The sequence below is a fragment of the Aspergillus versicolor genome (assembly GCF_001890125.1).
Source record: "Aspergillus versicolor CBS 583.65 unplaced genomic scaffold ASPVEscaffold_6, whole genome shotgun sequence".
NCBI classification, from domain to species: domain Eukaryota; kingdom Fungi; phylum Ascomycota; class Eurotiomycetes; order Eurotiales; family Aspergillaceae; genus Aspergillus; species Aspergillus versicolor.
The window spans coordinates 828,409-849,913 of NW_024467529.1; the positions used below are offsets into that span (position 1 = coordinate 828,409).

A 21,505-nucleotide genomic window follows, 5' to 3' on the forward strand; every position below is an offset into this window, starting at 1 on the left:
TCCCTTCCCGTGGTCCCACTTTATGCCACGGGATTGAGATGACCACAGTTGCTGCCGTGGGTTTTCAGGTAGTCTGATCCCGAAATAAAGGAGGACTCATAACATTCCAGAGTGAATTGTACCTCTACTACTCCCAAGCAGCTGAATTTTATGCAAATTTATCCCACCTACTGTCGCGATATGGCCACTGAACTGGTCACCAAGACGAAGACGCGGCGGCTTACGCGCCATGCCCTTCCATGCGTCCTCATGCGTGCAGGCACGTCGAAAGGATTATTCATACATCGAGATGATCTTCCAGCAAGAGAAGCTGACTGGGCTCCTCACCTAGTCTCTGCTCTCGGGTCTCGAGGGAACGACCCCCGGCAGATAGACGGGATTGGCGGAGGCAGTTCAACGACATCTAAAGTTGCTGTTGTTCGTCGCTCGCAGAGATCAGACGCTGATGTTGATTGGACTTTTGTTCAAGTTGCTGTGGGCAAAGAGTCAATAGATCTCACTGGTACTTGCGGGAACATGACCGCAGGAGTGGCACCATTTGCCCTCCAGGAAGGTCTTGTAAAACCCCTGCAAGGGCAGACCAAGGTATGCTCAGCTCTTCAACCATATCGAACAAGGGTCAGGCAGTTAATACAGGAATTTTCGATATAGATGGATGTCAGAATCTACAACACCAATACAGATCGAATAGTGATAGAGACTGTCGCACTAGACGGTACGGGAGACTACGAGGAAGATGGGAACTTCATAATTCCCGGTGTAAACACACCAGGAAGCGAAGTCAAGTGTAAATTCGTCAAGCCCGTTGGCAGTATGACCGGACAACTGTTCCCTTCCAAAGGCCAACAACAGCAAATACTCCGCGTACAGCCAGGCTCACTCATGCCCAATGAAGAGCCCTTTGATGTTCGCGTGACGCTCATAGACTCTGCCAATCCCTTTGTCCTCATCGACACAACTTCCATACAAACGGCACTCCTCGCAACGATCCCATCTGATTCTGCCCGGAGTGCACTTGTAGAGTCTATCCGTCGCATGGGCGCAGTGGCTATGGGATTAGCAACAGACGTCGAGACCGCCGGTAGAACTCGCGGTACGCCCAAGGCTGCACTCGTGTACCCTCCATCCTTCACTCAGGATTCCGACAGAGCAGACATTCGGGTGCAGGCATACTCAATGGGACTGCCGCACCCCAGTCTACAGCTCACGGGGGCAGTGACTGTTGCCGTCGCACTAAGTTATTCTAACACAGTCGTTGCGGCACTCTCCACCATGGCATCGGTGACCGGAATCTCCCCACCGACCCCCGAGCAGTCGCCGCCTCCAGAGGACAGAAAGCAGCTTGGACTAGAACGTGAAGTATCGATCGAACATAGTAAGGGGAGTATCAAAGTGGATATCATAATGGAGGAGCATGGAGGCGTGGCTAGCTGTGCGGTCTCACGGACTGCGAGACGATTGTTTGAGGGGAAGGTCAGGTATTACGTGCAGGAGGATAGAGATAGCTACTAGACACGAAGTAACTTGCCACCTATCTTAGCTTATGATTTCCAGTGCTATAATAATTTGTGATATCCTCCTTGCATAATAATTTAGGCTAGAAAGGCCGTAAACGGCAGGCCCATCAGTGTCTATTATAGGTAGCTCCTGCCCTAAATCCCAACAACTCATATGGAAACTGCGATGAACATAAAAGTAAGGAAGGTGCAACCCTCTACACTTGTAGAGACCAGCTATGCACTCACTCTACTTACTCTGACCATCCTCTTGAACAGGCCATATGGAGTTATATATCTGCAGCAACTGCGGGCGTGTATTCTCCGAATCTGGACGAAGCTTGTTCTTGATACCCGGCTGATAGACGGAGCTTACCGCTCTTATATCGGTTTTCTCGCCAATGTCTGCTACAAGTGTCCAAGGACGAGCTAGTTCTTCAAACATTTCTGCATTGAAAGGCTTCCATGCACCCCATGGCGGGCTTGGGCCTGAGTCTGAGTATGGATTGTAAGGGCAATATTGCCCTCCCTGACTATAGAGAGGGTTGATTGTCAGCCTTTGGAGGCGTCTGCTGCCTCCCTCTTGGTTGTTGCGGATATGGGTGAAGATTGCTTCTGCTAGCTCCTCGTCGATGGCGCAGTTGATTAAGCAGTCCCGGATGTACCATGTGGGCAGGTTATATGAATCCCCTGCTGTTCGGGTGCTTTCGTACTCGGTAAGCGCACGGAACGGGACTGGGGTTTCGTTCGGGCCTGTCTCAGGCAGGCAGTTGAGGAGTAGGTCGAGGTGGGTAAGATGGGGGAATTGGGCCAGGGCAGTATAGACGTCTGTTTCGAGGCCTCGACGCCGTTGAATGCAGATTTCTAGTCTTTGAAGGGATGGGCAGTGGTGACCCAGGTGTTGGATGGTGTTGCTGGGGAAGATGGGGCCCAGTTGCCCTTTTCTTAATAGTCTGAGAACACCATATGTATTACTCCCGACAGTCCCTTTGTGCAGCCTAAGCTCGGAGAGTGTTGCTCCATGTTTGCCAACTATGTGAACGAGAAAGTCTGGCTTATACGCGCCCAGGAGGCAGAGATATGTCAGAGGGGGCAATGATTCAAACACCGCCTGAGCAGCGGACCAGAACTCTGGGTCGTCCTCGGGTGGATATAAGGCGAGCGTGAGTCGTTTCAGCTGCTGGAAGGGACGGAGGTGCGCAATAGTCCAGAGTAGATCCGAGTCTTCGATGCAGCCAACAGACCATGACCTTAAACAGCTGTAGTCTACAACTGTATTCCATTTTCTAAACTGCCCAGCCGTCATTCTCGTATGGCGAGGCCAAGACAGGACCTCCAGCTCTGCACGCGCCGAAGGTGTCTCTCTTTCCAGTTGTATCCTGTTATTGAAATTCGGTTGTGGCCCAGATCGCGCACACCCGGAGATTTGGAGTGCGAGCTGCTTGACATGAGATGCAAGTAAAATGGTACGTAGAATGGCCCTATCAGGGTGGTCATGGAATTGGTAAGTGGCGTTCTCGAAACAAGTGATATGCACCGTGTGTAGCAAGGGTGAAGATATCCAGTGTTCTATAAGGCCAGCCTTAGCCGGTTTTGAGCCCTGGCCCACGAAGGTAGACACCCGGCATGTAGGATGATATTCCTCAATAACCCGCAGGAGCTCAACAGGGCCACCCTGGCTAACAAGAATATTGACCTGGTGCAAGGGCGGAAGAAGTTGAATAAAATCGGTGACCAGAGCCCAGTCACCTTGTACCCACGGTCCAGTTTGAACTATACCGCGGTCGCCCAGATGAGTATCCTCTAGGGCGAATCGTATATTGTTGTAATTATCCGGTTTTGGGAGCCCTCTATTGAGAGGCCGGTATCCAGCCAGTGGGCATTCAGCCACGATACTAAGTTGCTTAACATGGGCGAGAACGCGGGTTGTGTCGGGCAGGCTGAGCAGTCTTTGGGGAACCTGACATTTTCTCAAGCGGATGATGATGTGTCGGTATAGGAGTGGTGCAGCGATTCTGTTCCATTGTTGGTCCACTTGGGATAGTGTACGTAGACCTTCCAAGGAAGTATGGTGCACCTGCTGCAGGATTAGAGATGTTGCTATATTTTTGAACAGAAAATACATACCCATGTTGCGATAATATGCTTGATTTCTGGTGGAATTTGATCCATGCTTCTTTGTCGACGGGGTCATTAGGAATAGAGACAAAGAACCACCGTCGGCCGGCAGTGAATTAGCTAGTTAATTAACAAGATTCCCAGGCATCCTGCATGAGTCACCCTCATGGTCATATATGGGATTCCAAATAGCCAGAGTGGCGCAGCCCGCCTTAGCCGAGCAAAGCCCATTCCAACGGGGGATGGGACACTTGGTGCAATAACTCAGATTCCATGGTGGAGAAGCTGGGCCAAGTTCTGGGGAAGCTATCTTATTTATTAGACTATTTATGCAACGTCTAATTAAGCTGAACTAAGTTATCCGCGTATGGGATGATATTTCCGAGTTGATCGGCACGGTTATCAAACCAATTGCCGATCCGGGATATTAATACCGGATCGCCTTGGAACTTAGGGCTTTACAATATGGAGCAGTATGGACGTCGAATCCGATGGGTGGCACTTTGTTGGTCTTGTATCCTCATTTCCAGACATTAGTGAAGACGAAAAGGGCTGCCGAGTCCTGCCTGGGTGCAAGACCCTTGGTATTCCCAAACCGACGCATCCGGACAAGCTGAAGACAAATCGAGTGTCTAATCTAGATGAGCAAGTGCTCGTGTTCAAGTATAAGGGGACTGTGCATGCCGTTGATAATGTAAGTCGTATCACTATTGCTCAAATTCTGGGAACTAAACATGGCTAGCGATGCCCGCACTCGGCGTTCCCGCTTAAGCAAGGCACGATTATCGATGTCGAGGACTTTGGCCCTGGAATTAAGTGCTTTAGACATGGTTGGAGCTTTGACCTGATTACTGGCAAGGCAGACCGCGGCCACCACTTGAAGCTTAATCTGTGGGATATCGAGCTGCGGGATCCTTTGATATCAGACGATGAGAGCACGGGGGATGATAAAGAAGTGTGGGTTAAAAGACGATGAAGATTTTCAATAAGAGATATAAATTACATAATTTGTGTTCTTATAAGAACAATAATAAAACCTACGAGTTATTCCCTGTAACTGCACCCCAGATGTACGCCACCCACCCACCAACGGTCAAAAGCATGAGTGCCGCAAAGCAGCAAATTGAAATAACCTTATTACGAGCGTAGGACGTGACCAGATGCTGCTCGCGGATCTTGGAAATATGCTCTGGCCCTATAGTTAGCCGTTGCTTCCTCGTCCACTGCAGCGGCGCAAGGCTATCCGTCGTCAGTGAGCCGAGTAATATCGCCAGCCCGATGGCAACTGACGCTGCCGCAAGGAAGAGATAGACTCGGACAACACGGTGGTAGGAGTCGTTGTCGGCGTCTTGGAGGGCGCCGGTTATAATGCGGACTATGATATTCATTCTGTTCATGGTTAGTCGCTGTGCCTAATAAAGTAGATTTGATTGGGACGAGAGCAAATGTACGCGTTGTTCATTGTGACTTTCAGAGCGTAAGCAGATCCAAACACCGATTGATGCCATAATGTAGTACGTATACTATCAATGATAGACGTCGGACCGAACGTCGAGGCAACGGCGAAGACGCCAAACGAAGCGGCGGTTCCGGCTTTTGTATTGGCGAAGTTAACCAGGACCATGCTTATGAATATACCGATTCCACAGGCAGATACTGCCCATTGTTAGATACTTTTCGTGATTTTGTGGTTACCAACTCACAGATACTTGCGCGATTTCCGAGCACATCGATGAAGACGCCAATACATGGGACCAAGAAGAAACCTGGAAAGTCAGTCTATAGACCCTTATTATTAAACGTCACACTAACCTGCATATTGCGACAGAGAACTATACCACCCAGCCGTGATCGAATCAACATCAAACCGCTTTTCGGCCAGCTCTGTCGCATTCTGGCTGAAAACAAGGGCAGTGCTTGTTTGGAATAGTGAAAAGGCTAGAACAGCCCAGAACATCCACGGCAGCTGGAATATTTTGTGGAGGTCGAATTTCTTGTTCTTCTCTGTTAGCACTTCTTTGGTTGCTGCGTCTTGTCGTCCACTGTAGTGCTTGTTACAGTAGCGCGTGAAGAACCAGAATGTGATTGTTGCAGCGTTGGTAAAAAGGTTCATGAATACGGAGGTCCAGAAGACCCAGGCAAAGTTTCCAGTGTTCTGTCTCGTCAGTATTCAAATCAATAATTTAATGGTTTAATGTACCTTGGCGATAACATTTGCCGTGGATTTGCCGACGAAACCACCAATCTGTAGTATATTAGCATAATACCAGCAGATACAATGCAATCGTCTACCTTTCCAATTGCCAGCTCAAAACCGAGGGTAGACGCAAACCCATTACTGGGCGGAAACCACGATGAAAACATCTTATACTGCGCAACTTGGGTAGCAATATCGCCCAGCGCTAAAACAACACGGCCCGCGATCATGAAATTGAATGAGCGCACTGTTGTCGCTGCTGCAACGAGAATAGATCCGATTGTATATACGACATTTCCATAGACGATCATTTCTACAGCAAAGGCAACTTAGTTTCAGGGAAGGAATGTTTGGCAGGACATAGACAAACCTGCACCACCAACGCGATCTGTAATAATACCACTAGCTAACAAAAGCACAGTGGCCATGAAGTCTTCACTTGCTTCTAAGAGAGAAAACTGCGTATTCGAGACATCCATTTGCTACTCATCACGTAAGCATTTGTTCTTTTACGAGTTCAGCAACGTACCTTCTTGATGGTACTCTTCATAGCACCCGTAACCCCTGAGCTCCAGTGCGAGCCAAAACTGATGCATGATATGAGCAGCACCGCAACAAGTTTCGCCAGTAGTGGGGGCGGACGCTTCCCATCGACGTTCTCATCCCGAGACGAGACAACAGGTTCCGTCGTTTCATGGGCTAACTTATCCGGTTCCATGGCTTGATTGGAATGAAATCAAATAAAGATAGAAATAGAAAACAGAACAAAAACAGCGAGACACCGTGCATTTAAATGCCCGCCTTGCTGAAGTTGGCAGAGAAAACTCAATCAGATAAGACCGAGAGCGTGTGGGTCGCGCGGAGATGGTTTTATTGGCCGTGTCTGCTGATTGATAAGATCGGAAAGTGCCCGAGAGCCTAAAAGGGTCCACCACGCAGTTTCTACGAATTGCATCGTCTCTTCCAAGCTCGACAGCTCCGAATACCGGTGCAGGAGACACTACAGCTAGCGCGTGGCCAATTCTGCTGTTACCTTTAGTGTGCCCCAGTTGGCTGTGGAACACCGGGAACTTAATACCGAAGACACGTGGGATGACGGACTTCAGACGGTCCAAGGTTGAGGTCCTAAATTCTAAATACCGTGGCAGATGCAAATCTAGGGACTCATAGCTGGTAAGAAGTGTTGGTCTAGTGCTACAATTCCAAGATAGTGAGGTGATTTTGACTCGTAGTCGGTGGCCCGATTGGGGGAAGCGATGGTTAGTGGGAGTGGCCGGGGGTTTGGCTTGTTCCGTAAGACAGGCCCTCGAAAAGCAAGCCGTGGGTAAGACACTATGACATATGTAAAAGAGCTTCACACTAGCGAATAAAAAATTTAGGCACAACCTTACCTAAAGTTGCTAGCGAAGCTTGTATGTCCACAACCCATTTAGGGTGACTTGTTCTCCCACGCCACAAAGGATAAAACAATCATTCCTGTCTGAGCTATCGAGAATGTCTTTAGAAACTCAAGCTTATCAGAGTTCACCGGTCCTCCTAGCCTTACATATTACAGTGCCGAATGTTCTTGGGATAGAACAAATCAGGTCACGTGATAGACAAAGCCCTGGTGAGGTCTTGAAGGGCCACTGCTCTATAGCAAATCTGGATTCCGACTGTCGTAGCGCCAGGAACAAATGCTGAACCTTATCCTGGAGTTTAAGATCCTGAGAGGGGTGGAAGTCGGTGGGAATTTGACTTTCCCCAGAGCAGACGTGTCCTGGCGGTTAGCGACCACTGTCTGGATTGGTTTATTGATAATAAGGTACATATCCTGATACTTGGCTATCGACGCAGGCGTAAGTCGATTGGTATACGGGGGAATTTAAATGAGATGGCGTCCAAGAGCCATAGTGCTGGGACGCTTGTCTAAAAATAGTGGTGCTGGCGCTTGGAGGGCGCTTAGATTCGAACCACTCTCGGTGCCCTGGAGTGGTGTTCTTTGGTACTTGGTATATCTGTAATATCTTGGCTCAAAGCTAAAGTTCAAAAGCAAATTATAGGACGGGCAGGACAGCGCTTAGGAGAGGTTATATAGTTGTGGTCAACCACATCACTTCAACTTCTTTATTGAACAGTTCTCACGCAATCATTATCTTCAAAAACTGCCTCTCTTCCAAGTGCTTTATATTTCACATCCATAGCGATGAAACAAACATTACCTCAATTCGAGAATCCAGCTTACACCGTGGGCTTAATCGCCGCGCACCCCCACGAACGAGCCGCGGTAGAAGCAATGCTCGACCAGAAGCATGCACCACCCCAGTACATACACCCCCACGACCACAACATTTACACTCTGGGTGCTATAAAGGGTTCTCCCGGGTACCACAAGGTAGTTGTTGTTAGCCCCCCAGCCGGCCGGTACGGACCCATGACTGCTACGGCGACTGTTGCAAAGTTGCTTTCCAGTTTCCCCGGAATCAAATACGGGGTGACGGTTGGAACTGGAGGTGGGATACCTGACGCGGACAGTGGCAGCGATATCCGCTTAGGTGATGTGGTGGTTGGTCGCCCCGAAGGAGCGTATTGGGGTGTAAGAGAATATGACATTGGGAAGGCCAGACCAACGGGGCCAGAGAAAGGGTCGGGGTGGCCATACCCACCAACAGCGTTACTGGGTGCTGTCAGTGCCATCCGCAGCAAGCATGAATTGACTGGAAGTGATGTACCGAAGATTTTGGCGGCCATGGGGAGACATAACCCGAGGATGGGCAGTCCACAACCAGGCCAGGTAAAGAGACAGGGCTTTGTCTATCCGGGCGCGGAAAATGACTTTCTATTTGACGGGCAATATGAGCATCGTCAGGGAAGTGCCGATTGTCGTGGGTGTGATCCTGGAAAGCTGGTGTACCGTGTGAAACGAGAGCATCATGATCCTCTGATCTTCTATGGTACCATTGCATCGGCGAAGACGGTTGTAAACAATGCTCGACAACGTGATACGTTCAAAGATTGTCTTTGTTTCGAGAGCGATGCTGCCGAGTATATGAATTCTTTCCCTTGCCTTGTTGTCCGTGGAATCAGTGACTACTGCGATAGCCACAAGAATAACAGGTGGCAGATGTATGCTGCAGCAACGGCGGCTGCCTATGCGAAGGAGCTTCTGGGGATCATGCATGCAGGTTCTGAATGGATTCACATCCAACAACAGCAGAAGGAGAAGCCTTCATGTTGTATCATGTAACTATCACTTGCAGTCCTTGATAATATTTTATACTGTATATCTGATAAGATAGCCCCGATTTCATGCCACTTACCGTTAGGACCACGTTTTAAATCAACATATCAACTAAACCTTCGTAAGTCTATCCTTAACATATGCCAATTGAAATCCCACACGCTCCGCATTCCTTGCACTCGCCTCCCCAGGTCTCGCATACATAACGGCCCTCTCAACTCCTGCCGCCTTCGCATCCGCCAACCGCGCCCTCAACAAGGCAGTCTGCACCCCGCGACCCCGGAATTCAGGAACCGTACTATCGATATAAAGTTCCGCAACCTGGCCAAACGGTGTAGTAAGAAACGCCAGCCCGGCACTCCCTGAAATCTGCCCGTCGATCTTCGCTAAGTATAGACGCGTATCGGACCGGAGGGTGGCGGATTTAGCTAGTGTTTCCAGCAGCTCAACCGGACGGCCGAGGGATTTGGCGCCGGAGATGGAGTAGTCAGTGAACAGATCCTTTTCGGTATCTGAGACGCGGGTTATTTCGGTGGTGGTCGTGGTATTGTTGTTCTCGTAGTCATGCAGCGGTAGAGTGTAGACGCTTATCTTACTATCGAGTGTGTATCCCCTTTCATTGAATAAATGCCGTGCAGTGGGATGCGAAAAGGGACACAGGTCGATATACGGGGGTAGATTGATTCCCTGGAACAGGCCTTCGATAGTGTCGATATCTTGATCCGTGACTGGGCCGTCCATTGCAAACCCGGCGACGTGGTTTAATTTCGATAAAAATGATGCCTTTGTGATAGCAACCACTCCAGTCCCTAATGGCTGTGCAATAAATCCATCCTTGGGGTAGAGTTGGCCGGCTGCTCTGTTTTGTTCGGTTATAAAGGCTGCCTCTGCGGCCTCGGTGAGGCGGGCAACAGTTGGTGGTACCGGGGGGATTGGCTCGATTGTCATAATGAGGTGACCTGAAATTATCAGAAGCAGTCGTGGTAAGAATTTAAAAGGGGCTCTCTGGGATTTCACCCTGACGTCTTTCCATTGCTTGTTTCCCATGCAGTCAGCTGTGACTCATCCGTGATCGTCCACACACACCACCAAAGAAATCTCCCCAATCTTCCCAATTAAGCGAATTTTAATACATATTTTACATAGAACTTTATATAGTTATATCCAGTCAAGCCCAACGTGCTCATCATGCAACTTCACCGCTGTCTGCGATATCCACCCGTCTGGGTCCCGATTATCCCTGCAGCTCTGCTGCAAGGCAGTACTTCGGAACCATTCAGTACCACTACTTGGAGGGGCGTTCCATATTTCGTCGCTGTCCGGCATGCAAAAGTCCAAGTCCGCCAGGGTGAGAAGCTCGCTCCTCAAACCACGGCTGCTGCCACCTTTGTCTGCCAAACTGGTGCGAGTACACATTCGGCACAGTTTGTATAATGCTAATCCAAATCGCTTAATTTCCTCGACACTCACCCAGATAAGCGCGATGGGGGCAGAAGGATGGAATCTGGCCAGCATATTTGGGTAGTTGAACAACCCGACCTGCCGGCAGGTCTCCACAAGGGAAGTGAGGAGTTTGTATTTTTCGTCTGGGAGCTGAAAGCGAAGATTCAGATCAAGAGTGCTCTCTTGCTTCGCTATAAGAAGAGCGAATATAAGTTGGAGAAGAATGCTTTGGTATGTCGGTATGGGCCAGGGCGTGTGCTCGTCGGGGCTCACTGTTTCGGGCATATACCATTGAGACTTCATACAGCCATCAGCAAGTTTACTTCGTGTTAGGGTATAATGACAATTGACAAACCCTCTGGTCCTGAATCGCCGCAAGCAATTTATGATGAAAGGTCATCGCCGTATCCCTAGCCGCTTGGTCACCCTTTATCCAAAGCCCCATCATGGCCATTGACTGCAGTAGCACACAAGGCTCCTCCGATGGCTTGAATGTGGCTCGAAACAGAAATGGCCAGATGGGGTGAAACTCGTCGAAGTAAATATCGATATAATCCTGAGCAATCCAGCGTGAAGAGCTGGGAACTGACGCGGTTAAATCCGCGCTGAAGTCCGCTTGTCTCTCACAAGCAGTCTCTAAGCGAGTATACGAGCAGGTAACCCCCCGCCGCTGGCAACGACTACATGGGTATCCGCCATCGCATCGTTCCTTTCGAGCATGGCAGGCGCTGCAGGCCTTTTGGGCGCGAGACGGCGGGGCCTGCTTTTCCGGGTGGTAGTTCTTTATATGGCGGCGGAGAAGATCGCTGGATGAGAGTTAGTCTTGCGATTGTTTCCATCAGACTTCATCTGTACATCCCTTCTAGCTAGGGTGCTGTCACAGTAAGGACAGGATGAACGGGCCCCTTGACTGTGATGGGCCAAGTGCCGGTTTAGGTGTTCTTTGCGTTGGTAGGCCGCACTGCATCCTGGATGACTGCACTGAAAGGGATGAGCAGCGGAATTATCTGAGCGTCGAGACATTTTGCATAATCCAGGAGGGATGGTGAGGTTGAGGTTGAGAGGGAGGCCGAGTGGCGAGAGAAGACTCTCTGTTAGTAACACCGGCATCCCACCGGAATCTCCCGCCTGGCGAGCTATATAGATCAGGGGCTGTGTTTTCAAGTCTGTAACTGCCGTAAATATAGCGCAAAGTTTGTTTAATTTCTTTATCGGATTATGTCTGTCGGCTCCGAGCTGACTCGAAGCTATACAGCCGGCGCAGAAGGCTACACCACAGAGACAATTGCGCCCGCCGTCTCCCGACTGCCCAGTGCTCAGAATCCGCCAGACTACGAAGTCTCCTGGGAAGCAGACGATCATGAAAACCCCCGTCTCTGGCCACTATGGTACAAGGGCCTCAGTATTGTGACGATAAGCCTGGGCGCGACCGTAGTCAGTCTCTTCAGCACGGTCTACACCTCCGGAATCCCAGGCCTGGAGGAGGAATTCCACATCTCCAAAATCGTCGGCCTCTTAGGCGTCTTCACCTATCTTCTCGGTATGGCCATGGGGACTTTTGTATCCGCGCCCCTCAGCGAAGTGCTCGGTCGACGACCGGTCTACCTGGTGTCCATGGGGGTTTTCCTCATCCTGGTTCTCCCAAGCGCACTGGCAACTAACATAGAGGCGATCCTGATCAGCAGGTTCTTTGGAGGCCTGTTTGGCAGTACAATCATGGGCAATTCCCCAGCTTCGGTGAACGATATTGTCTCCGATACACATCGCGCGGCGGCGTTTGGGGTTTGGTCTATTGGGCCGGCAAACGGGCCTGTATATGGACCCATAATCGGGGGCTTCGTGTTCGAATACCTGGGCTGGAGATGGACGAACTGGATCGTCCTCATCATAGGCGGTGCCATTTTCGTCTTAATGTGCCTTATAAAGGAAACCTACGAGCCCGTCATCCTCCGACACCGTGCAGCGAAACTCCGCAAAGAAACAGGAAACCCGAAGTGGTGGACCCGATACGATGATGGAGAGACGCTGAAGACCCGACTTCGAGTCGGCCTCAGCCGGCCGCTTGTCATGCTGGTCACTGAACCAATCTGGTAATAGCCCTATCCCCGGCACTCTCTTATCCGAACTAACGCTATCCTACAGTATGTTCTGGGACACCTACGTCGCGATCGTCTACGGCGTGCTATACCTCTGCTTCGTGGCCTACCCCATCGCATTCCAGACCCAGCGCGGCTGGTCCCCAGGAATCGGGGGCCTCTCATTCATCGGAATTGGAGTGGGCGTGCTCATAACAATAGCCAGCGAGCCACTTCTCCGCAAAGTCATCAACAACCACCGCAGGGACCCCAAGACCGGCCAGGTTCCCCCTGAAGCAATGGCCAGCATTGTGACCCTTGGCGCGATCCTGCTCGCCGTCGGCCAGCTTTGGTTCGCGTGGACCTGCACTCCAAATGTGCACTGGGCTGTGCCGATTCTAGCTGGCCTGCCGTTTGGTGCGGGGAATGCTTGCGTCTTTATCTATGCAAATAACTACATGGCGCGGTCGTATGGGATTTATACGGCCTCGGCGCTGGCGGGGAATATGTTTGCTCGGAGTGTTATGGGCGCTTGTCTCCCGCTTGCTGGACCGTCTATGTATGCGGCGTTGGGGCTGAACTGGGGAGGGACACTGTTGGGACTTGTTGAGGCGGTTTGTGTTTTGATTCCGGTTGTTTTCTATTTGTATGGGCATAGGATTCGGAAGGCTAGTCCTATAATTCAGGAGATGGAGAGGATGCGAGCACATATTTGATTGGTTATGCTGTATGTTTTATAGACTATAGACTAGTTTGTTTAGAACGCGAAGATAATATAAGTTGTATTGGTGGAATTCAGGTTACACAGTTAAGCTCGGTAATTGTTAGATCAGTACTATTATATTACACATAGTTAACGGTGTAAATCTGAATGTCATGCAATTAAGTCGATTATGGAGTCCTTAATCCGTTTTGCTCTACCTTTTACTTGCCTTGAATATTTCGGACTATTATCGAGATCAATAATTAGGTAGAGACAGTTATAATTGGCTATAAAAGCCTTGTAGACACAAACCGTGGTACGGTAGGTCCTCCAGTGGCGATTGTCGTGTCGCAATATCGAGTGGGATGCGCCGGAGGGATGCCGAAGGAGGGATACCGAACAACATTCTAGAATGATTAACAAAGGTTGATTTATCACACTTCCAGATTTGTAAAGACTGGTGGAAATTTGTAAGTTTGTTGCATCTCAGGGGTTTAAGTACCGGGAACTGGGCATTGATTGTTCCAACAGCTCGTCCAAAACCAGCTTCACTTTACTCTTCTTTACCTTATTCTATATCAACATGTCTCCCACCCTCAACGTCACCCACATCGGCACTGCCACCGCCATCCTCGAAATCAACGGTGTCAACTTCCTAACCGACCCCTTCTTCTCACCCGCCGGCACCTCCTGGGACGTGGGCATCACAGTCCTCAAAGTCACCGACAACCCCGCCCTCCGCCTAGACCAACTCCCCATCATCGACGCCGTCCTCCTCAGCCACGAAGACCACCCGGACAACCTCGACGAACTCGGCCGACAGCTCCTCGACGGCCGCCGCGTCTACACCACCCCAGACGGCGCAAAGAACCTTTCCCCGCGCCCCGCCGTGCACGGCATGCAACCCTGGACAGAACTAGATCATACCATCAGCGGCAAGAAATTCAAGATCATAGCCACCCCAACAAAGCATGTCCCAGGGAACGAATGCACGGGGTTCATCATCACCGGTGAAGATTTCGGCACTGGCCGCGACGGCCTCCCCAACGCTATCTACTTCACGGGGGATACAGTGTACATCGAGGAACTAGAGGGTATAGCAGATCGGTACCATGTGCGCGCGGCTGTGATGAACCTGGGCAATGCACATGGGCCTGTTGGCCCGGACCCTAATAACCCGTTGATCCAGATTACGATGGGTGGCAAGGACGGGGCGAGGCTGTTCCGGGCTTTGAAGGCTGATGTTCTTGTGCCGATGCACTATGAGTCGTGGGGACATTTTACGCAGTTTGGAGAGGAGCTGAAGAGGGCGTTTGAGGAGGAGGGAGTTAGTGATAAGGTGTGTTGGTTGAAGGGGGGTGAATCTGTTTCTGTTCTTTGAAGTGTGTTTATGATAGACTGTCTATAGTGTTAGAAAGTGTAGTTGAATGAATTGACTTTGGAATATAAGCAACTTAATGGAAATACTGCTATAGGAAAGTACGAGAGGATTGCTCCTTCCTATCCTGGAGGAATGCATCGCACCTTCCCATTATATTTCCCTAACAAGGAAGGTGCCTCAGCTGACTCCAGAGCCTTCTTTAAGGAAGAGATACATGAATGTACACAATCTCAAATACCCTCACCAACAAACAACGGCATGGAGTCCTCCCACAGAGAATTCGTCAAAGCCTGCTTATTGCGCCCATCTGCATCCATGATATTAATCTGCCCATACGGCTGAAACGTATTGTCGTACAGCGCGCACTCGTACTGGAAGCCGTATTCGCCCGTGGAGTAGATGATCCGGCCATCCTGCGGCCACACGGCATGTGCGTCGTTTGCGTTGCTGCTGGTGAGGACCCGGAGGTCTGTCCCGTCGGGACGGATAGTGCAGATGTCGTAGTTTGTAGGGGTTGTTCTGCGCGTGAAGACGATCCTTGACCCGTCCGGTGAGAAGGATGGAAGTGTGTCCCATGAATTTGTCAGTGTGGTAATTTGGTGAGAGCCGTTATGTTTAGAACTGGAAAGGTCGAGGATGCGTAGGCCGAGTTGGGATTTGTTACCGTCTTCCGAACCCAGACCCCAGACTCTGAAGACGATTTTTGTGCCGTCGGGCGAGAAGCTGGGGAAGCCCGTGTTGAGGGTCGTGTTGGTCAGGGTGAGTGCGCTTTCTGTCAGATTCTGTGCGTCTGTCCCATCGGGTTTGGATCTCACGATCCAGCCCCCATTGGAGGCCCGGCCTTGGAACCAGTATCCTACGCCGAATGTTATCCAGTTGTCATCTGAGGACCAGGACGGCTGGAAGGCTCCTCCTGTGCCCTTGTCCACGACGGACTGGCTCAGGATGCCCCTCGCGACGGGGTCGAAGATGTTTTCAGGGGTCTGTCCGGTTGCGTTCATGCTGATGATCGAGGAGTCGCCGAGCTGCTTCTGGGTGAGTGCAATATTGCCCTTGGGCGAGCTGGTGGGAAACACGTCTGTGAAGCGGTACTCCCATCGACTGTCCCAGCTATAGAGCAGCTTCCCTTGCGGACGAACATTCCAGGCCGTTTTCTCGTACACGACTTTCTTGCCATCGGGCGACCATGCAGGGGAGCGGGCCATTGACTCGGAGGTGTTGTAATAGATGCCGCCAGTGTATATCCCTTCACTGGTCCCCCCTTTGAGCAGATACCCAATGTCAGTATCAGACAAATACTGCGGAAAGATCTTGATGCCTGGACCGTCCACCTCAACGACGCGATGGGACCCAGTCTTGAAATCAACCGAGACAATAGACGAGTTTGCAGTCGCCATGTCAAACGAACTGTGTGCGTCCCAGGTGGTCTCACGACTCATTTCATAGAAGGCAATACGGTTGCCATCTGGAGACCAGCTGGGTGAACCAAGAGCATACCCTTCTTTAGTAACTACCTGACGAAACCCAGACCCATCAGGTCGGATAGCATAAATCGAGAGCTCCTGGGTATGTTCCCATCCGCTGAGTCCAAAGAAAGTATCCCAACCATGACCCAACCACTGGGTGTTTCGATCCGACGAAAACGCAATCCACTGCCCATCAGGCGACCAGGAAGGCTTGAAATAGCCATGCGGCAGACTCGAATTCGTTGTCGCAGTCACTGCCGGTGTATCTGTCAGATTCCGGCGAGTCCCAGAAACCAGATCAAGCACCCAGATATTTGCAACCATGCCCTCTGTCGAGACATACGCTGCGAGAGTCCCGTTCGGCGATAGCACGACGGAATCCTCAACTGCAGGAGTTACCACAAGGGGCTGGAGATCAGACCCGTTTGTTCGGATGCGATAGATGTCCGAGTTCCCATCGCCATTGCGCTCGCTTGTGAAGAGAACCCACTGCCCGTCTGGGGAGAAGCTGGCGTGGTATTCGAAGACGGGGTCTGAGAGGAGTGGTGTTTCGTTGCTCCCATCGAGGTCTGAAATGTACAGTCTGGATGTCCCCGGTGCGATGCGATTCATTAGCAGGACGCCGTCTTTACCTGGAGAAGGCTGACGTGCTTTGTCGATGTCCGCTCGCTGAGCGTAAGGACATGCCGCCCGTACCAGACTGAGCAGGCCAATGGCGCATACTAGGAGGGTAGGAAGCAATGACAACATTTCGGGTATGCAGTTGAGGAAACATGAATGAGGTGTCTGGCTTTGTAATGTTCAGCCCGGCTATCGGCATCTGCCTGGATCGTCATAGCCTACGCAAGCTAAGACGTAGACGAGCAATTAGTGCTGCGTTGCAGAAAGAAAAGACCGTGCAAAGATCGCCGCGTGGAAGAGACGGGCCAAGTATCCGAGAACGGGAGCAGTTTGCGAGCCCTAACTCGGCCTGCAGATCTCGGAGATAACAAACTAATTTAACCAGCTGGTATATTTACTGTCCACGGCCACTCAAAGCTCAATCACAATTCCAACAACCACCAAAATGAAGTCTATTTTCATACTCTCAAGCCTCTTCCTCGTGTCCGCAACCGCAACCTCATGCAATCCAAGCACCCTCAACGCCACCACCTACCTGTACCCCATAACCAAACAAGGTACAACAGTCTTCGACGTCGCAAGAGCCACAAATCGCGGCGTCTGTGACATCGGCCGCCAAAATCTCATGGCCGACGTCACAATCATTCCCAACGTGGGTCAGCAGCTCTTAATCCCGCCGCAGACATGCACCCCAGACAACGAGAGCTGTCTGCTCCCTGAAACAAACAGAACGCGCACCTGTATTGACGGCGGTCCGCGCCTCTACTACACCGTCAACGGAGATACATACGAGCGTATTGCGCAGCGGCTGAATATATCCACCGAGGCATTAACCTCGCATGCGCTGGGCGACGAGTCTGTTTCTGCAACAGACGAGCTAGACCCCGGCCGCTTCGTCAAGGTGCCCCTCTGCGAACCGAGTCGGTGTGTGTTGAAGCCGTATCAGTTTAGTGCCGGGGTGTATAAAGATCTTGCGGAGGAGTTTGGGACGACCGTGGGGCAGATTATGATGCTGAGTCCGACTTATAATTACAGCAGCCAGGCGTTTATGCCCGGTGGGACGTTTCCGCCGATTAATGTGTTGGTGAACTGTACGCAGTCCAGTAATGTTACTGTTTTGGCTTAAGGCGATAAATAGGGTAGCAGTTGAGAACAACTTAGAGAGTGTTTTGTATAGAATAATATACTTGTATTTTATATTCCAGATACCAGGGGTAGTACAATATCCACATGGCAGATATTTACCACTCCGACCACAAAAGTATTAGGCCATCTTTCTTTTGCATTACATTCCCTAGTCAAATTGATTAAACCGCCGTTACACCATTCTCCCCCTCCAACACACCATGCGCAGCCTCAATCTCCGCCTCATCAATCTCATCATCCCAAGCCGTAGGCGGCGGCGCCGAATAAACCGCAGGCCCAGGCCCCTTCTCACCAGGCAACGCACCAACATCAACATCATTCTTACACTCCTCGTCGTCAGATGTATAGTTCTTACCAATCCGCCCAGTCCCACAGGAGTACTTCCCCCCACCAGCACCGTAGATAAAACTCTGCTCGGAGGGCCAGCTCGCAGATGCATTTACGCCGACCCGTACCCACATGAACAGCCCGTCATCTAGTGTATCGCCTAGATACTCATAGTGGAATACAGGGTCTGAGGCCGAGTAGGCGGTTTCCTGGTGGAAGGTATCATCCCGGGCGTTTCCGATGGGGACGTATGGGTTCTCTGTATAGGGATATGTCTGCGAGACTTTGTCGATAATAGCCTGGTCGAAGAAAAACTGTCCTATATGGGCGATACTTCCTCCCGTGATGGTGCCGTTAGGCAGGACAGTAACGTCCGTATGCGCGATGATATGGATATGGTTCGTGCGGCCGGTATAGTGGCCCGGAAATATTGTCTTGATCTGAGCCACGCCGTCCTGATCGGCCATTGCCACGGCGCGGAGGAAGGTGTTGTTGACGTTGGAGTGGTCTGAGAAATCGCCGTTGCCCTGGTTGATGACGCCGCTGTAGACGCCTGTGGCGTTTGCGTTCCAGAGGTCCCACCACATCCCGGGGATGGGCTTGCAGGTTTCGAAGTCGATGAATTGTGCTTCGACGATGATGGGGACCCCGAGTTGGTTTTCGCGCGCGTCGGAGCGGATCACCTCGCCGGGGACGTAGTAGGGGCCGTTGTCGCCGTAGGGGTTTAGGAGGACGTGGTTCTCTCCAGTGAATGCGTCGGCTGGGCGGTTGGGACTGATGAATGGGCCTGTGTGCAGGTGGCTGGTGTTGAGGATTTCGACCATGGAGCGTTTGAGCTTCAGTTGTTGGCGGTGCTGGTTTACGAAGGCGGCGCGGCGTTTATGGGCCTGGGAGTTTGTCCCGTCTGAATTGAGGGTGCCGGCGCACGACTCGAGGCTTCGTCTGCCGTGGCTGAAGAAGTCGCGTTTGAGCAGTTGGGTTTCGAGGTCTTCATGTTCAAAAGCACCGTGGGAAAATGCCGGGCTGGCGAGAGACAATAGTATAAGCGGTTGGAGGTGCATCGTGCAATTGAAGACGGACAATAGATTTAATAGATTTAGAATAGATTCAGTGTGCTAAGGAGGAATTTATATCTTTGCAATCAATGTCCTTTGCTTGTAGTTGTTGTGAAGTATAGTCGGCCTCAATAGCCCTAAGTGGAAGGCCCACGATGATCATCGGAGTTACACGAGAGTTGGACAGGCTTGCGAGATTTAGTCTGACACGGCCCATCACCAACACAGTTCCTCCTACCTCTGGTATGCCACTGCAATCCCAGACGGCTCTCCATTAATCAACCGAATCTGAGTGGCTCGCCAGACATCCCGCTCAACGTGGCTCGTCCCGTTCGCCTGAAACACCATCTCGGACGCATTTTCGGCCGCGTACTTTGGCCAAATCGGGGTCACCGGCGTTGAATTTGCGTGGCGTCTCCACGAATTAGGATCCAGTGTGGCAATGAAGCTTACCCAGCTGCTGCTGATATCGCTCGCAAGAACTGCGAGGTCTCGGGAAATGGGGTTGGCGTCGTAGCCGTGTCCGTTTGTGTTGGCAAAGACGAAGGGGACCTCGTTCCCGTGTTGTGCAGAGGCTTGGTGGTAAAGTGGGACGTCGAATCGATAGCAGTATGCGCTGATGTTGGCGCGGGCCCAGGTGGAACAGGCCTGGCGACGATTTGCGTGGATGGCAGCGTCCCCTTGATACGCTAATGCTCTCTCGTCTATACGCTTTAGAATGGCCGTGGTGCGCCCAATTCAAGGGAGGATAGACTTACATGGTGAAGACGCATTCGAATAGGCTGCTGCCAGTTGGTTGACCAAGATGCGCGGCAGCGCAATGCCAGGAGCGACTCCGTGGAATTGAGGGTCTTCATGTATTAGCAAAGGATTTCAATCAAGTCCAGGAAGGGAGCGTACTCGCGATAAGGTCTATAAACTCGGCCTCGGTGGTGATATCATGCGTAGGCATGTAATACGAACCCTCGTCGGTATTTGCACCGATAAGAATAGGCACCTTGACATATTTCTTCCCAGTGTACAACGACCGACTGGGCTGCTCAGTAACAATATCACCATCTATAACTGGGAACCAAGACTTTGGACTCGTAGAATTGATCGCATCATTCATCTGCCCAAAGTCCACATTGCGCAGACAGGCCTTCCGATCCACTGCATCCCAGCAGGTATCCCCATCCGCCATTCCATTAGCCAACGCATACCCTGCTTCAGGGGTAACCCGCCGCGCAATCTCATCATACAAAGGTTGATAGTATTGCGTCCCATTCATCCCCTTTTCAGGAACCGGGTTTCCGCTCTGCATGATCGCGCCGCGGAACAGACTATCGTTGCGTCCGGCGTAGGCGGTGATGTGGAAGCCAACACTCGATGCACCAGCGCCCTGGCCCCAGAGGGTGACTTTGGCAGGGTCGCCTCCGAAGCCTGCGATGTTTTCCTGGATCCAGGCGAGTGCGAATCGCTGGTCGCGGAGTCCGATGTTCGTTGCTCCAGTGTCGCGGAGCTGGTTGCTGAAGAGGAACCCCCAGGCGCTGAGGCGGTAGTTGAAACTCACGGCTAGCATGGGCTGGTCGAGCTGGACTGATTTATCGACGATGAAGGAGAGGTTGTATTGTTCCTGGCTGGCACTGCTGCCTGAAAAGTCTCCGCCGTGGATGAAGACAGCGACTGGCAGTAAATTGGATATATTGCTATCCAAATGGGGACGGATCACATTGAGGTATAGACAGTCCTCCGACATGTCTGATAGGGGAATGGAAGTCCCATAGCCAATGCAGGAATGGGCATAGGATGTTGCCGCTTTGCTCCCATTCCACGAGCTGTTCAGGGTGTCTGCAGGGTGAAACCGTCTATCGCCAACGGGTGCCTGGAGATATGGAATTCCAAGGAAGAGATCCTGGTTGAATTCGGCAGAGTGCACGCCAGAGTATGTCCCGTTCAGTGTTTGGGCAGTGGGCGATATTCTCTCTGTGACTGAGGCTGAAGCTGTCAGGCAGAGCAGTGCAAATATCGCCGGGCGGACCATTATGGCGTGTTGAAAGCTCTGTTAAGATGAGTCGTACGCACGATTTTAGTACTGGAAAACTGTGGTCTAACTGTGTCTAGCTGCTAAAGGGCTGCATTTAACAGCATTCCAGCCATTACTGTAACAGGCAGCAGACTCCGAGTTATAGTCTTGTGGGGCAGACATCGGCTTGATGATTCCATCCAAGTCTTGACGGAGAGAATACTCTGGGCATCTTCCTTCAGTATTTCCAAA

At 51.2% G+C, this 21,505-nt stretch overlaps 13 protein-coding genes across 13 annotated transcripts; 6 read left to right on the forward strand and 7 right to left on the reverse strand.

The window, feature by feature from the left end:
• Positions 1 to 180: 180 nt before the first annotated feature.
• On the forward strand, positions 181 to 1,512 carry ASPVEDRAFT_84760 (uncharacterized protein; the record flags this gene model as incomplete). The annotated part of the gene is made up of 2 exons (XM_040817595.1): positions 181 to 585; positions 652 to 1,512. The coding sequence occupies 2 exons, from the start codon at positions 181 to 183 to the stop codon at positions 1,510 to 1,512; spliced, it is 1,266 nt and encodes a 421-aa protein (XP_040669072.1).
• Positions 1,513 to 1,667: 155 nt separating this feature from the next.
• Positions 1,668 to 3,690, reverse strand: ASPVEDRAFT_29835 (uncharacterized protein; the record flags this gene model as incomplete). Its single annotated transcript, XM_040810280.1, has 3 exons — positions 1,668 to 1,678; positions 1,755 to 3,596; positions 3,624 to 3,690. 3 exons carry the CDS (start codon positions 3,688 to 3,690, stop codon positions 1,668 to 1,670), a joined length of 1,920 nt encoding a protein of 639 aa, XP_040669073.1.
• A 305-nt stretch (positions 3,691 to 3,995) lies between these two features.
• ASPVEDRAFT_890011 (Rieske (2Fe-2S) protein) lies at positions 3,996 to 4,621 on the forward strand. The gene is made up of 2 exons (XM_040818475.1): positions 3,996 to 4,308; positions 4,357 to 4,621. The coding sequence occupies exons 1-2, from the start codon at positions 4,090 to 4,092 to the stop codon at positions 4,588 to 4,590; spliced, it is 453 nt and encodes a 150-aa protein (XP_040669074.1). The 5' UTR covers positions 3,996 to 4,089; the 3' UTR covers positions 4,591 to 4,621.
• Positions 4,572 to 6,605, reverse strand: ASPVEDRAFT_42831 (putative MFS transporter). The gene is made up of 8 exons (XM_040812671.1): positions 6,341 to 6,605; positions 6,182 to 6,293; positions 5,907 to 6,124; positions 5,815 to 5,859; positions 5,427 to 5,769; positions 5,318 to 5,380; positions 5,066 to 5,270; positions 4,572 to 5,003 (listed from the first exon to the last, which is right to left on the reverse strand). The coding sequence occupies exons 1-8, from the start codon at positions 6,527 to 6,529 to the stop codon at positions 4,652 to 4,654; spliced, it is 1,527 nt and encodes a 508-aa protein (XP_040669075.1). The 5' UTR covers positions 6,530 to 6,605; the 3' UTR covers positions 4,572 to 4,651.
• Positions 6,606 to 7,933: 1,328 nt separating this feature from the next.
• Positions 7,934 to 9,255, forward strand: ASPVEDRAFT_42832 (uncharacterized protein). The gene has a single exon (XM_040812672.1). It carries the CDS (start codon positions 7,997 to 7,999, stop codon positions 9,035 to 9,037), a length of 1,041 nt encoding a protein of 346 aa, XP_040669076.1. The 5' UTR covers positions 7,934 to 7,996; the 3' UTR covers positions 9,038 to 9,255.
• ASPVEDRAFT_42833 (GNAT family N-acetyltransferase) lies at positions 8,936 to 10,005 on the reverse strand. The gene has a single exon (XM_040812673.1). The coding sequence runs from the start codon at positions 9,977 to 9,979 to the stop codon at positions 9,143 to 9,145; it is 837 nt and encodes a 278-aa protein (XP_040669077.1). The 5' UTR covers positions 9,980 to 10,005; the 3' UTR covers positions 8,936 to 9,142.
• A 169-nt stretch (positions 10,006 to 10,174) lies between these two features.
• ASPVEDRAFT_170685 (Zn(II)2Cys6 transcription factor) lies at positions 10,175 to 11,502 on the reverse strand. Its single transcript, XM_040808696.1, has 3 exons — positions 11,334 to 11,502; positions 10,901 to 11,280; positions 10,175 to 10,830 (listed from the first exon to the last, which is right to left on the reverse strand). The coding sequence occupies exons 1-3, from the start codon at positions 11,495 to 11,497 to the stop codon at positions 10,190 to 10,192; spliced, it is 1,185 nt and encodes a 394-aa protein (XP_040669078.1). The 5' UTR covers positions 11,498 to 11,502; the 3' UTR covers positions 10,175 to 10,189.
• A 190-nt stretch (positions 11,503 to 11,692) lies between these two features.
• On the forward strand, positions 11,693 to 13,265 carry ASPVEDRAFT_194873 (MFS transporter; the record flags this gene model as incomplete). Its single annotated transcript, XM_040809169.1, has 2 exons — positions 11,693 to 12,564; positions 12,617 to 13,265. 2 exons carry the CDS (start codon positions 11,693 to 11,695, stop codon positions 13,263 to 13,265), a joined length of 1,521 nt encoding a protein of 506 aa, XP_040669079.1.
• Positions 13,266 to 13,793: 528 nt separating this feature from the next.
• On the forward strand, positions 13,794 to 14,681 carry ASPVEDRAFT_42835 (MBL fold metallo-hydrolase). The gene has a single exon (XM_040812674.1). It carries the CDS (start codon positions 13,836 to 13,838, stop codon positions 14,631 to 14,633), a length of 798 nt encoding a protein of 265 aa, XP_040669080.1. The 5' UTR covers positions 13,794 to 13,835; the 3' UTR covers positions 14,634 to 14,681.
• A 182-nt stretch (positions 14,682 to 14,863) lies between these two features.
• On the reverse strand, positions 14,864 to 16,849 carry ASPVEDRAFT_151852 (uncharacterized protein; the record flags this gene model as incomplete). The annotated part of the gene is made up of 1 exon (XM_040808275.1): positions 14,864 to 16,849. One exon carries the CDS (start codon positions 16,847 to 16,849, stop codon positions 14,864 to 14,866), a length of 1,986 nt encoding a protein of 661 aa, XP_040669081.1.
• Positions 16,850 to 17,165: 316 nt separating this feature from the next.
• On the forward strand, positions 17,166 to 17,846 carry ASPVEDRAFT_133547 (uncharacterized protein; the record flags this gene model as incomplete). The annotated part of the gene is made up of 1 exon (XM_040807041.1): positions 17,166 to 17,846. One exon carries the CDS (start codon positions 17,166 to 17,168, stop codon positions 17,844 to 17,846), a length of 681 nt encoding a protein of 226 aa, XP_040669082.1.
• A 181-nt stretch (positions 17,847 to 18,027) lies between these two features.
• On the reverse strand, positions 18,028 to 19,254 carry ASPVEDRAFT_134561 (intradiol ring-cleavage dioxygenase; the record flags this gene model as incomplete). Its single annotated transcript, XM_040807142.1, has 1 exon — positions 18,028 to 19,254. One exon carries the CDS (start codon positions 19,252 to 19,254, stop codon positions 18,028 to 18,030), a length of 1,227 nt encoding a protein of 408 aa, XP_040669083.1.
• A 96-nt stretch (positions 19,255 to 19,350) lies between these two features.
• On the reverse strand, positions 19,351 to 21,271 carry ASPVEDRAFT_63096 (uncharacterized protein; the record flags this gene model as incomplete). Its single annotated transcript, XM_040815658.1, has 2 exons — positions 19,351 to 19,952; positions 20,149 to 21,271. 2 exons carry the CDS (start codon positions 21,269 to 21,271, stop codon positions 19,483 to 19,485), a joined length of 1,593 nt encoding a protein of 530 aa, XP_040669084.1. The 3' UTR covers positions 19,351 to 19,482.
• Between the last annotated feature and the right edge of the window lie 234 nt (positions 21,272 to 21,505).

Bases quoted from the DNA above. Each gene is read 5' to 3' on its own strand.
- ASPVEDRAFT_890011 (XM_040818475.1), top strand. From the start codon at position 4,090: ATGGACGTCGAATCCGATGGGTGGCACTTTGTTGGTCTTGTATCCTCA. The intron at 4,309-4,356 runs GTAAGTCGTATC...AAACATGGCTAG, and splicing joins CTGTGCATGCCGTTGATAAT to CGATGCCCGCACTCGGCGTT.
- ASPVEDRAFT_42831 (XM_040812671.1), bottom strand. From the start codon at position 6,529: ATGGAACCGGATAAGTTAGCCCATGAAACGACGGAACCTGTTGTCTCG. The intron at 5,770-5,814 runs GTACATTAAACC...CTGACGAGACAG, and splicing joins CGGCAAATGTTATCGCCAAG to AACACTGGAAACTTTGCCTG. The intron at 5,271-5,317 runs GTGAGTTGGTAA...AACAATGGGCAG, and splicing joins CGGAAATCGCGCAAGTATCT to TATCTGCCTGTGGAATCGGT.
- ASPVEDRAFT_42832 (XM_040812672.1), top strand. From the start codon at position 7,997: ATGAAACAAACATTACCTCAATTCGAGAATCCAGCTTACACCGTGGGC.
- ASPVEDRAFT_42833 (XM_040812673.1), bottom strand. From the start codon at position 9,979: ATGACAATCGAGCCAATCCCCCCGGTACCACCAACTGTTGCCCGCCTC.
- ASPVEDRAFT_170685 (XM_040808696.1), bottom strand. From the start codon at position 11,497: ATGTCTCGACGCTCAGATAATTCCGCTGCTCATCCCTTTCAGTGCAGT. The intron at 11,281-11,333 runs GGATGTACAGAT...ACTCTCATCCAG, and splicing joins GACAGCACCCTAGCTAGAAG to CGATCTTCTCCGCCGCCATA. The intron at 10,831-10,900 runs GTGACCAAGCGG...TCAGGACCAGAG, and splicing joins GATGGGGCTTTGGATAAAGG to GGTTTGTCAATTGTCATTAT.
- ASPVEDRAFT_42835 (XM_040812674.1), top strand. From the start codon at position 13,836: ATGTCTCCCACCCTCAACGTCACCCACATCGGCACTGCCACCGCCATC.